The sequence below is a fragment of the Tauraco erythrolophus genome, chromosome 9, assembly GCF_009769465.1.
Source record: "Tauraco erythrolophus isolate bTauEry1 chromosome 9, bTauEry1.pri, whole genome shotgun sequence".
Classification (NCBI taxonomy): Eukaryota; Metazoa; Chordata; class Aves; order Musophagiformes; family Musophagidae; genus Tauraco; species Tauraco erythrolophus.
In genome coordinates, this window is record NC_141473.1 from 9,098,446 (window position 1) to 9,111,566 (window position 13,121).

General features: G+C 35.2%; 1 protein-coding gene across 1 annotated transcript in view; it reads right to left on the minus strand.

Annotated features, from left to right (window-relative positions):
• The window catches only part of ATRNL1 (attractin like 1), a 526,301-nt gene that overhangs the window by 387,212 nt on the left and 125,968 nt on the right, over positions 1-13,121 (minus strand). Inside the window, exons 16-17 of the mRNA XM_086616365.1 lie at positions 5,988-6,201; positions 4,275-4,463 (exon numbers count right to left, since the gene is read on the minus strand). Coding sequence (XP_086472491.1) covers positions 4,275-4,463; positions 5,988-6,201 — 403 coding nt within the window. The remainder of the gene's footprint in view (positions 1-4,274; positions 4,464-5,987; positions 6,202-13,121) is intronic.

Genomic DNA, 13,121 nt, shown 5'->3' on the forward strand with positions numbered 1-13,121 from the left:
TTCATGAAGAAACAATTTTGCATTTCTATTTCCTTGTGCAAATTTAAAAACTCAGTAATATTACTAAGAATATCTTCATTATCTTTAAAAGTCATACTTCTTCAGAGATCATAAAATACACAGCAGCTGTTTGTTACATCACGATGAAACAACAAAGATTTCAAATAATGATTGAAATTGCCATCCCAGGATGGCACCTGAGTATTCATCTATAAACATGATTCAGTCTTTTAGAGAACTTTTGAAATAAGCTAACATACTGCATCTCTTCCCAAAAAAAAAGGATTCTCAAGCTAGAAGTTATAATTCAATCCCATTTAATTGAACTATGTCTTAAAAGTCTCATCTGTTAGAGTAAAACAGGTTTCTTTTTTTAATTTGCATACTAAAAATCAAACTTCTATTTTTTTTTAAACCCTTTAGAGCCAAATAAAATTCTTATTAGGAAGTTACTGTCATTTCTTATAAATGACCAATTAACAACTTAGTATCTTCAGGAACACCATTAGAGTTCATAAGTTTATTTGAGCTTTTTCTGCTACATCTTAAATTTTTTAAATTAATGCTGTAATACTGAATCAAATTAACATCAGAATCATTTGAACATTGGTCACTATGGGCCCCTGTCTCTTCTCACATTGACTCTGCAGACAATTAAAAAATAAATTCTAAAAGCGTACATGAACTTCAGGAAGATCCTACTAGGAAGCCAGAAATAGTATATGTTTCTTTTTAAAACAAAAGTATTTTGAAGGTTTTTGGAGGACACTCAAACAGCTTCTACATGAGCGTAACCTCTCAGTTTGGCTCAGATGCAGCCAGGACATTATGTCCAACTAATTTTCACTGCTACCTGGACCACTCTACTCCATAAAGACAATACCTGAATCCTTGCTATAAAGGCTATACTAAGCAGAACAATGAACAGTTTCATTTCTAATTAAACTGACAGCAGAATAAAGCTGACCTCAGCTACTATTAACATTGTTTAAAGGTAATGAAAGTTATCATAGAAAAAAAAAATACTCCAGTAGTCTAAAGATACATGCAGATATCAAGAAAACAGGCAATTAAAAACCTGAATAAGATCTCAAAAGGACTTTAACAGTGCAGAAAGTTGGAGCACAAGCTCTTGTACACAAGCTCTTGTACCACTAGATCCGGAAGAATCTAAATACAAGAAAATGTTTCAAACTTCCCAAATATGGGAAAAGGGAGGGGGACAGAGCTCAAGTGTTCTCGGAAATCAACATCAATCATATGATACAAATAAGTTTTAAACCAGACCTCACCAGATCTGAGGCTGAATGATAGAAATTTTGTTTTTTGAATACATTAGAAGATCAGCAGAAAAATAAAGACCACCATCCTGCACTGGCTGGCTTGCCCTTTCAGAGATGCACTGTAGATGTTCCAAACAATTCTCATTTTGTTATTTATAAAGCTAGGAGAAAACAGCTCTGAAGTATCAGCTGCACTATCGTCATGGAAGATAAAGCAGAACCAAAAGTGAAAATCCTCAGATATTCTCTGTAGTGGCATTCAGCTAAAAAACTGAAGAGAGCTAACTGAGAAGATCTTGTTTATGGAAAAAGAGGACACACAAGTAGAATATTTTCTTCTTTTAAATTCTAGAGGTGGTCCAAGATTGTTCAACTGTCAGCTATTCAATCAGAAGCCATAATGTGGGAAGAGCGGAACACAACTTTTTGGCAAGCAGGTATTAAAATGACAAAATGTCACCAATAAAACAGTGTTTTTCATTTTAATTCCAAGTTGTGAAAATAAATGTGAAGTTCTCAGTTATATATTTTTTAGAAATCATACATGCTTGTGTGTTATTTTATATTTTTTTCATTCAGAGCAAAACTTCCGAAAACTCAGAAATCAGTCATTCAGAATAAAAATAAAATAAAATGAGGGTTATTTTTGTAAAGGTATAATTACATTCCATTCTTCAAGTAGAAACACTACCCCTTCATAAAGGAATCCACTTAATACATCATTATTGCTGCTGAGGTAATGAAGCATCTACCTAAAAAAATTTTCAAGTCATTTAGACTGAAGCAATGTCTGAATCATGTCTCATTTGGACATTCATTTTCTTCTTTAAATGCAAAATAACTAATGCTTTAAACTCTGAAAAAAAAAAAACTGCTTATGGACATAGAATCTTGTTTTTCTTTAATTTGCTGAACAAATGATACATTTTCATATAAAATTGCCTTTACATGATGATGAACTGGTATATTGCAAATCCCATTTGCCTTATTTAATATAAACTTTTACAGACCTGATAAAAATGAAAATTAAATTTAAAACATTTTTTTGTGTTCCCCAAATAAATTGAATCTGCATGATGTGCAAATACTACACAAACACAAAAACAGAATTAAAAGTTCAGGCTGAAATAATATATGCTATTTTTAAAAGCTAAGCATCATTCATATGGCATTCTGTCTATTTTACCTCCAAATTTTCAATCTACTTGTCTTCTGCCACAATTCACTATCAATGTTTTACAAGTTGCAAAATTGATTCCTTATTTTAATGAAAAAAAAAATTAAGTGAAATGTTGTGAGATAGAAACCTTTACATAATTAACAGTATTATTATTCCAAATATATGGAACAAGTGATTAAGTGTTCCTATTATTTCCCCGTTAGACTAAACGTGGGCTGATGGCTGGGTTTAGAGGACATCAGGACCCAAGGAATATGTAAACCCTATTTCTAGTCCACACTGAACCTGGATTAATAAGTAAAATTTACTAAGCATAAAAATTTACCAGAACAGGTCAACATTGTACTTGTTCATTGCATTTTACGATTACTAAGGATGAAGAAGGAATCTCTATTAAGTTAGGAATATTGTCTCTGCAGGTTCCACTATCCTTGGTCCGTTTTATCTGAAAGAAAAATTTTCCTATGCTTTATTTTCCTTTAACCCAGATATATGTAGTGGCCTGGTACATACAGCCATTCTTCTCACCTAAGATAAGAATATATCAACGGTACCTATTACCTTGTTTTGTTTAATATTTTCCCGAGGCTTAGGTGAAAGCAAGTAACTACCTTCTGTATTTGCATTGAGAATCTATTAAATGGAATCATGATCTAATTATGACCCTACAGCAAGTTGCTTCTTGTTAGACATCATCATCAATCCTGCCACAACACATCCAGAAATAAAAATCCAAAAATTCCAGAGATGCCGATATCAAAAGACCCTTATGGAGAGGGAAAGGAAGTCACAAGTAACTAGAAAAACCACTCACACAAAGAGCAGAAATGAGAGATCAGTGGTACACATTTCAGAAGTCCTATATATTGAGTTCCATTGGATTGGAGTCCTTTACAGGTAGGACGTATTTTAACCAAATCTAGTAGGATAGTAAAAATACTAAGAACCAGCCTTCTTCAGGATGACAACTGAGGAATTTTTTTAAATAAACCATGACTGAGACAAGAATCTAAGGCACCAGGCAGCTTGCTCCAGCATCTGCATGAATTATGGCACAGATACCCACTAGAACTACACGGTGCTGAACTTAACAAGGTCCAGTCACTATAGACTTGGGAAGAAGAAGCTTTCGCTGAAAGGTACATGGAATAGGTTTCTCACTCTGCTAGAGAGGTATTGTACCAATTTCTGATGAAGTGTGTGTCCAAAGGGGACATGTGGGGCATACCTTCACTGCCTGACACAGAGCTTGTCTACCTTGTTTTTAACTTTGCTTGCTAGGAAAATGTACTTCCTTGAATCTACTGACAACAAATAAATATATCATTTAAATAAGAAATTATAAATTTAAATCATTTAAACATAAATGATAAATTAGAATCTTAAAACTGTAAATTCAGCTCATCTCCATTTTTTAATAACTAAATGTGGCATAAGTCTAAGGTCTGCATATTATTTCTCTGATTTTAACAGTATTTTGTTCCAAATCAGGACAATAATTTGACACGTTAATGCTGGTCACAGCAATAACCACGGTATTTTTAATTTATCTGAAAATATAAACACTTTTTACTATCTGTTTTAGCAGATTAAATATGTTTCATCATAAAAGAATTACCAATATTTTATGTGCATCTAGAAAATACAAACAGTGCACTGACTGCTCACATTAGTAGCTACATACAGTGATTCATCTGAAGTTATTTTTATCTTTAGTGAGTGTGCTGAATCCTGTTCATATAGATGCTCTTTTGAGTAGGAAAAATTACAACAGTATATTTAACAGGATGAACCTTCACTAAGATACTCACGGGAGCATGTGGCAGTTTGCCATTCTAGGCACTGTCCGTATGGGAAGGAGATTATATAGGCATTTGAGTCCACGCATCGTTTTGTACTGCTGCACCACATGCATTCCATACCATTACTCGTGCAGTTAGAACACGTTGTTCGCAGGGAGCATGGCTTTTTGCAGGGTCTGGCATTCTGGTTGGGACTAACTGGAAAAGAGCCACAAACGTTCGTAATTTTATAACACAACTTTATAACACAATTTTATAACGCAACTGCAATCTCCTTTTTCTTTAATCATATGTTCCATTAGAAAAATCTGTTAAATTGGTTGCTTCCTTAACTAGCTATAAATAACCTATTCCAAACTTACAGACAGTATATAAATACAACGTTTCATAAAAAGTATTAAGTAATACTCAGCATGAGTCATCCTAGAGCTCTAAAAGAGTCCATTTAAAAATTTTATCAGCAATTTTATCTATATACTGAAACAGTAAATTTAGTATTAATTGCCTGGCAATGTCAGCTTAGTTACTTGCACATACATGATGAAAGACAAGTCTTAAATTTCTATAGCAAGTCCAGTAGAGTTCTGAGTCTACCATTCTCATTAGTTTCACAGTGTACAAGCAGCAAATACTTTACTTATCACTTATCCTCTAAAATTTTGCCTTGTAGCACACATGAAAAATCACTAGAATCCTAAGGGAAAATAACAAAAGAAACATGCAAAACAGGTTTGCTTGAGGGTTTGTGGTGGGTTTTTTTGTTTTGGTTGGGTTTTGGTTTTTATTTGTTTTTCTCTACTAGAGATGACATTTTGACTAGGTTAGTGGTGTATGTCATCTCAAAAAGCTGTAACACAAAAAGAAATTGTATACCCTAACTCGTAACATTTTTGCTTTGATTTCAAATAAAACTGTAAAGTATACAAGAATGAGAGTATAGTATTTCTTAGGTAGGAACACAAAAGCATACAAAGCGCTATATTTTCCATATAGAAGCGGCTTGTGAAACATCAAGTTTAAGCCTTCCTATGTATTGCCATGTTTTTGTATATTACTGACTCATAATCAATACAAGTCAAGTTCTCAAGTCATTCTTCATCTAATATTGTATGCCAAATCATTTAACCAAGGCTGTTCCTGGATTTGACCTACATACTATGTATGTATTCAAGCTGTGGTTTGCAACTAATAAAAAATACAAAGAAACTAATAAAGAACAGTTGAACTATAAACGTATTCTCATAAGGCTGAAGTACTTTGACTTCTGTAGTCTTTGAAGCACCTCAAGATAAAAAAAAAATAAAAGACACCAGTAACAGATGCATATAAAGTTGATCTAATTGTAAAATACTATATCTTAATGATGTCATTTGTGTTCCACCTAGTGTATCCTTTACATCAGCCACGTTGAACACCTCCATAGACACTTTCACGCTACAATCAGTGTTGTCACTGACTGCTACTGATTTAGAGGCAATTTATAAGACTTCTGGTGTAATGCAAACAAAGCCATGTAAAGTAATTCACAAATAAATATTTGCTGCTTTAAGAATATTATTTGTTTCCTAGATTAAAGTTCCATATTTTTAAAAAAATAAAAAACTAAAAAAAATTTTAATTACTTAATCCAAATTGTCCAAAAACCCTCTCCTAGCCAAATGAGAACCCAAACAGCTAGCTAATCATGACAGTGACAGTAACCAAGAGTAAGAGCTTGCTTACCGACAGGTTTTTCACACACAAGACCATCTGCCATTGCCGTGCACGGATTCGCTTTCAGACCTGCCACCTCTGCTCTTTCTAGATAAGCACAGAAGCCAGAGTCATTTGGCTCTCCAGGAAGCCACTGCAGAGTTGTGTTTGTAAAAGGAGACATGTCATCCCATCCCCAGTAGGAAATGTTGATCTTCCGTAAACCTACCCAAGGTGAAATCTTCTATAAATCAGAATGAAACAAATGTGACAATTAATTGCCTTTTTTTTTTTTTTGGTTAAAACATTTCAAAGAACAGCTCAACAGCAAGAACTTCACATTTTGAGAGAATTCATCATGCTCTTCTCTCACTTTATCTTCTCACCAGTCACTGTCCATCTAGTTTTTATCTTAATTGTTCCATCTTGTGAACTCCACCCAACAAAAAAAAACCTACTTACTATATGCTTCTGTTCTACTAAAAATCTGTGTTCTGTTCAAAGTCAACCTTAATAATATTATTTGTTACAGAGTCAAAAACCAGGTCAAAGGTCATCACAAAATTGTGAGAGTTTTTCCAGTGGCTGCTATACCAATTACTAATTGCTAGGCCAATGTGCATAATAAAATACATATGAGTTAACAGTAATTCACAAAAATAAAAGCTCAGGAAAAAACAGGATAAATATTCCATCCTTTAAAATCTGTATTGCTGATGCTGATCAACATCTTTAGGCAAGTGAGAGACAGACGAAAGTAGCACATCCACAACTCCAATGCCAATACACATTAATACACTTTTTCTACTAATTTATAAGCTATAAAAAAATAAGCTAATCTAGAAACCAAAAAGCATTAATTCTCAAAAAATATTTAGGATATATCAGTAAAATTACATCACACAAATTCTACTCATTTTTATTCTTTTGTCTTTATACAATTACCAAAAGAAAAAGCAGATCCTGAGGACTAAAGGCCTTTGCCTGTTCCAGGATAAATCTACATACATTTCTTGCTCCTATCACTGTAAATATCTCAAGATACTAAAAGCAAACACTTTTCCTCATGTAATGTCTGCACAGGCAGTTTTCATTAATCCCAGTTTAAACATAGGGAACAGAGATAGTGAGACTATGGGCTGACAGGTACGTTGTGGTGGAAGGTGAGTACCAGAGAGCCAAACACCACAGCTATCTGCAGCAGGCAAAGGACAAATGTCAGCTCCAAAGCAGAGAGATTGATCTGATTGTGAATTAGGTTCTCAACTGATTTAATTTACAAGCCAAGGCAGGTAAAACACTATAATATACCTAAAGGGAACCTGCCGCGGTTCAAGATCTATGCGGTATTTCACAACTAAACTAGGAGTCACTGCCATCATCTCTCAGAGACATCTTTCATCTTTGATCTCACATCTGCCTTTGGCCACTCAGCTTTAATCCATGGCTGAAAAATCTTTCAGAGCTCTTAAATATACACCTAATCAGAGCATTCCTCTTTTTCCCCTACCTCATTAGCCCAAACTGAAATATGAAGGATTATTAATTTTGCTTCAGAAATACCAGTGGTAATTACTTTAAAAAAAAATATATATAAAAATATCAGTAGGTAGATAATCAGCATTCTTGGCATCCCCAAAACATGCTCGCTATACCCTCTCCCCTCTTCTGTCCTATTAGCTGGGACCATGATCAAACAAAAATTGCTACAGCATCTAACAGACTTACAGATGCAAGAACAAGCTTAAATAAACTAGAAAATTACTACAAAATGTTCCATTCCATAAGCAGTGATGCACTGTGGGAGACTATCAAACAGGAACAAGAACATCGAGCAAAAGCCACTGCTCACTCTTACTTCAGTATTTACTTCGTAACTTCATTGCTACTCTGGGTGACCAACTTTCCAGCTGTCTGTGAGAGCTCCCACCTTCTGGATACCAGAAAGAACATGGTGCAAGCAGTAAAAGTGGAACTTGGGCATCTGGAAAGTGGTAGATAATACATCTGCTGTCTTCTCTCTCATTTAGTTGCCTAGCTTGCTGTATATCTATGTGCATCAGAAAGTCTTAGATATTTATGCGTGTCTCTAGACATCTCTCTGTAGAATGCTAAGCACGCACACTAGGCACACATAAAAAACATCAGGGGCTTAGCGGGATAAATTGCTGACAAACACAGACCTAAAACAACCTTAAATGCCTACTTTGGGGCTGAGGAATTCTAGCCAAGAGAAACTTCAGTATATTACTGACTATTTCGATTGCACTGCCAAATAAATTGGCCTCAGAATCAATATATAGAAAACCGAGATCCTATTCCAGCTATGGTGAAAAGCATGTCAGGCCAATCATGAAAACTGAAGGTGCAGCAGTGACATTTGGAGAGAAAGTCTTCTACTTGAGTAGAAGTGTCTCAGAACCCCTTTAATGATGGCAAAGTCCCAGGGAGGATCATGAAAGCCAGAGTAGCCTTAGAAGATAAAAACAGCACTCCTGAAATGAAAGACTTCAAGCAAAAGCAACAAATATCATAGTCACCATCATTCTTAATAGGTGTAACATCTGGACAACTTACAGCCATGTCAGATACCTCAAAATCCATACATACCGTCTTTGGGTCTTTGCTAGTGTAACACACCAAAATGCAGACCTGAAAACTGATCACCATGCTATCAAATACATATCATCAAAGCTACCACCCTGCAGGCTCACTTATGCTGCTCTGGGCATGTTGTTAGGATGCCAAGAACAGATTATCCAAAACATTTTTTTTTTCATGTCTGATTGAAATATGGTAAATAGCTGAGAAGTAAGCCACCAAAATGCTCCAAGGACATGCTTAAAGCACACATTCAATTACGTGGCATTAATTCCATGATGTGGATTCCATGATATGGCTCGGATGGAGCCTTGAGTAGCCTGGTCTAGTTGAGAGGCGTCCCTGCCCATGACAGAGAGGTTGGATTAGATGATCTCTGAGGTCCCTTCCAGCCTATGCCATTCTATGATTCTATGATGATATGGTGGACTACAGCTGAAGACTGCTGGTGGATTGTGTGTTGATATCACCAAAGGTTATCAGCAGAAATCACTGCTGCTGTACTGCACGAAAGCCAAAAGGAAAAAAACACATAGTGAATAGAGAATTCAGGAAGTTCCATCTGTGACACCTGCAGCCACCAGTGTGCTGTGACTATCAAACTAATTTCTTCATAAAAAAAGCATAAATCTAGTCCTTATCTCTGAAACTGATGAAAGGTTCAGTTATAATAGCTGGGAGTCTCAAAGTACTTGAAGTAAGTGAGGGACTGCAAAGGTGCCGAATGAGAACGCCAATCCAGTTTCTTCTTCAGGCTTAAAAAATAATGAGAGTTAAAAACCCTTCACTTGAACTCTATGGCTGTTTCATTTAATGCAAAATGAATGTAGGCAACTGATTCCTTTACTTTGAATGTCTTGCCAAAGACACTTCTGAAGAGGATCAGACAGGAAGGAAACCAGACTACCTGTTCTCTGTACCCAGAACTCACTGATACAAGATTCTAGTTTTCAGGCCTCTTGAAAAATATTGTTATCAAACCAGGTGGGTGAAAAAACATAGTACAAATCAACTCTTCAGAAAAACACTTGCCGACATGAAATCAGCCCCAAATATGTCTACTTTTTTCTTCTCAAGAATATCAGCTTCTTTATTGGAAGGTAAGATGACCTTTGTTCAACATGTAAGTGGGAAAAAAGTTACCTCTCAGAGAGTTCTGAAGATTTGTTCTTTCTCAAGGCCTTGATGAATGTACACCTTCAAGATGTCCGAAAACCACAACTGAGAAACCTATCCTATCCTCATCGTATTTGGCACTTCAGAGTTGAAGAGGAACCTGCAACTCAATCAGAATCAGTTCCTTTTCTGTTTAAGGAAGGAGGAAAAGCTGCACACGTGAACATGCACACGTGCAGAACTTGTCAGTAAACAATGACATGACCTAGTTCATGAAATCATTCTTATTCAAGATACCTTTGTCTCACCACAGCAGGGCTCTCCTGCTGCTTAGCTTATTCCTAGGGAGACAGACAACATGTGAGTGGAAATGTACTGAAACTTTTTCTAAGTGATTTGACTGTGCCTATCTCAGTTCTTCAGGCTGACTACTACAGTATCTAATGTATGTCATCGTTTTCCTGAGTGCTTAGTCCACACTTGCTGGAGTTGCCAGTCCACTGGGGACAGAAGTTTATGAAAACTCTAAACCATGTGGTTCCCACCATTACTAGAATTTTCCTTTAATGCCAAACACATGATCATCATGTGTTGCACTGGTAAGGAGGCAACAAGGTTGTCTGGAGACCTTCACTCTAAGCTCAGCAGGACCCATTCCAGCTCTTGTCTCCTAGCAGAATCTGTTTGATTTCAGCAAGGCTGATATCTTTTGCTAGAAGCTGAAGATTTTATCAGAGCTACCGCCTCCTTCATTGCTCCAAAATAGAAAAGAAAGGGAGCATTTTCAGTCTCCACAGAACATGTAAGAATTCCTTAATGCAAGGTGCGCTCTGCAACGCTCTACCTTTGAAGAAAGGAATGGACAATCTATTCCAACTTGGGCGTACATCTACCTTCTCTCATCTAGAAGCCAAACAAACAGTACAGCTCCATTTTACAGCTACTAGTACTTAGAAACTTGATAATTGTGGTCATTCTGCTCTCTAGATTAACAAAGCACTGGCGGGCATGCAGGGTGGAAGTAGACACTGCTTTTCATAAAGATTTCAGTCTCACAGAGAGGTAGTGTAAAAGGGATGTCCTTTCAGATGTTACATACACATGTGCTCAAACATACAAACCAGTGAATTTTCAGTGATGTAGTGTGTACAAAAAGGTCACAAAGAAAACGTATTACTCATGTTCTACTAATACTGAGCTCTACCACTCTTCCATGAACATGGAACAATAAGACAGGTAATATCTCCTACTTCTTTGTTGACATTATAAAACCTACAATCATTTCAATTGACATTATTTTCTAGCTAACAGAAGTTAATTGCCATGTTTGTTCTAATAAAGTATTTTTTTTAATCAAGCAAGAGAAGATATTTTAACAGTCGGAAAAATTTAGCAATTAAAATAACAGCACTTCATATTTTTATACACTAGCTGTCAAAATATTTATTTCCTGTCTTCACTTCCCTAATACTTGAGCCCTATTACCTGTTACTACTGCTATTAATAAGTAATGGAAAAGCTTCTGTTTTGCGTAGACATGAGACTAACCATTGGCTTTGAATTATAATCTTAACTTTAACTCTCTTAACCAAGATTCTCAACTGTATCTAGGCAATGGCCTATTTACACCTCCAAAAATTTTTAACTAATGATTTATCATTACTTTGGACATCAGCTTTTAACATTTTTGTTCCCATTTAAAAACGTTAAAAGCTAAAAGCTGCATTTCATCTACATCATGATAGATCTGCAAAAAGTCACCAGAACAAGTGATAGCTTTTTGACTAAGTAATACAGATAATTGTTCTTGATAGGATTTAGGAATTATTTCTATTACATCATAGATTTCTATGAAGTTCATAAAACTTTGCCTTAACTTTTCTATCATGTGGGAAGAGGAAAGGATAGAGAGGAAACAGTGGCTCACAGGAGCAAATATGAGTTCCAATCTACTATTTTTCTATTTTTATTCAACGTGCATAGGCCAGAATTTGTTTAAGTGTGATAATAAAACACCTCTGCTAATATTACGCCTGTTCAAACTGAAGACAATTTTTTTTGGAATACTATCACTCACCATATTCTGAAAAATTATATATACTTTCAAACGTTTCAGTGGAGAATTTTTAGGCTCCAAGGTATATCTATGAAAACCCCCTTATACATTATATATAATTTATTTTAAAACAACATCAACAACAAACAAGTTGACTCAATAGCATTCTAGGTAAGTTACAAGTTTTTTTTTTTTTTTAAAAAAGAGAGAGAAAAATAACCATTAAAGATCAAAGTAAAATTCTACAGTGAAATAAAGCAATGCAATACACAGCAGGTGGGCAAATCCACCTTGGGAAAGTTTGTAACGAGCCTCACTAAAATTGCACGGGAGAATGCAATCAAATATATCTTGAGAACTATTCCATAGCTTTATTCCACTACACTATTTAAAATTTAAAATATTTAGAATGTTTCCTCTCATCTATTTCTTTCTAGGCCAGTTTTTAGAATTCACAGACCATCTTCGAAGCCATATACTTGTGCTTGAAATGCAGCTAGTCACGGTTTATCTGTTTTTATAGTACAATATTTTATAACACTGATAAGTTGCCAAAAACCCTTTTAAGTGAGAAATCAACCTTTATGTTAAGTTAGAAAAGATTTAGGAATTATTAAATTCTGAGACAAACTGCCACACAGGACTTTATTTTCATCTGACAGAAGAGGAAAATTGCAACTGTGATGCATACCAATAGAACGTCATTCTGTACTCACATCTATAGTCCTACTTCATCGAACATAATGCAAATTTTTAGCCATTACAGGAATTTATTAAATACTGATCACTAATAACTTCAAAAATGTGCTCTTCTTATTGTAAACCACCCAATTTTAATTTTCTTTTAAGTAGTAATTATGGAACTATGTTAGAAAGATAAATTGTGTAACCTTAACTAGAGAGCTGATACTTTGTGTTAAATCCACTGTTTACTCACAAAATTTAAGTCAGACTAACTTACTTTGAGATCTACAGTGAATGTGATCATTTATAGTCATGACACATTTTTCAGGCGCTGCTGCTGCCTCAGCACTAATTTAATGAGGGTTGAATAATTTGCAGATGAGTGAAGTGAGCAAGTCTACCTTCACTGAATAGCCAATTACTATTGAGGCTCAAAATTCTCCTGTTTCTTAATTATGCAAATTGCTAAGGAATTATAGATCTCTTCCAGAAATTTATCCCCACCTTTATTTAAATTCCTTTCATTTTGGATCTTAAATTGTCCTGGAAGTGTACAATACCCTTCTGACTCACTTTCTAATGTGTGCATCACCATCGGTCATCACCAAGCTTCAACAAACTTTTCAAGAATTGTTTGAACTCCTTGATTTCTAGGATAATACTTGCCCTAGGAAGAAATATACAATTAAACTTTGGAAACAGTGGCC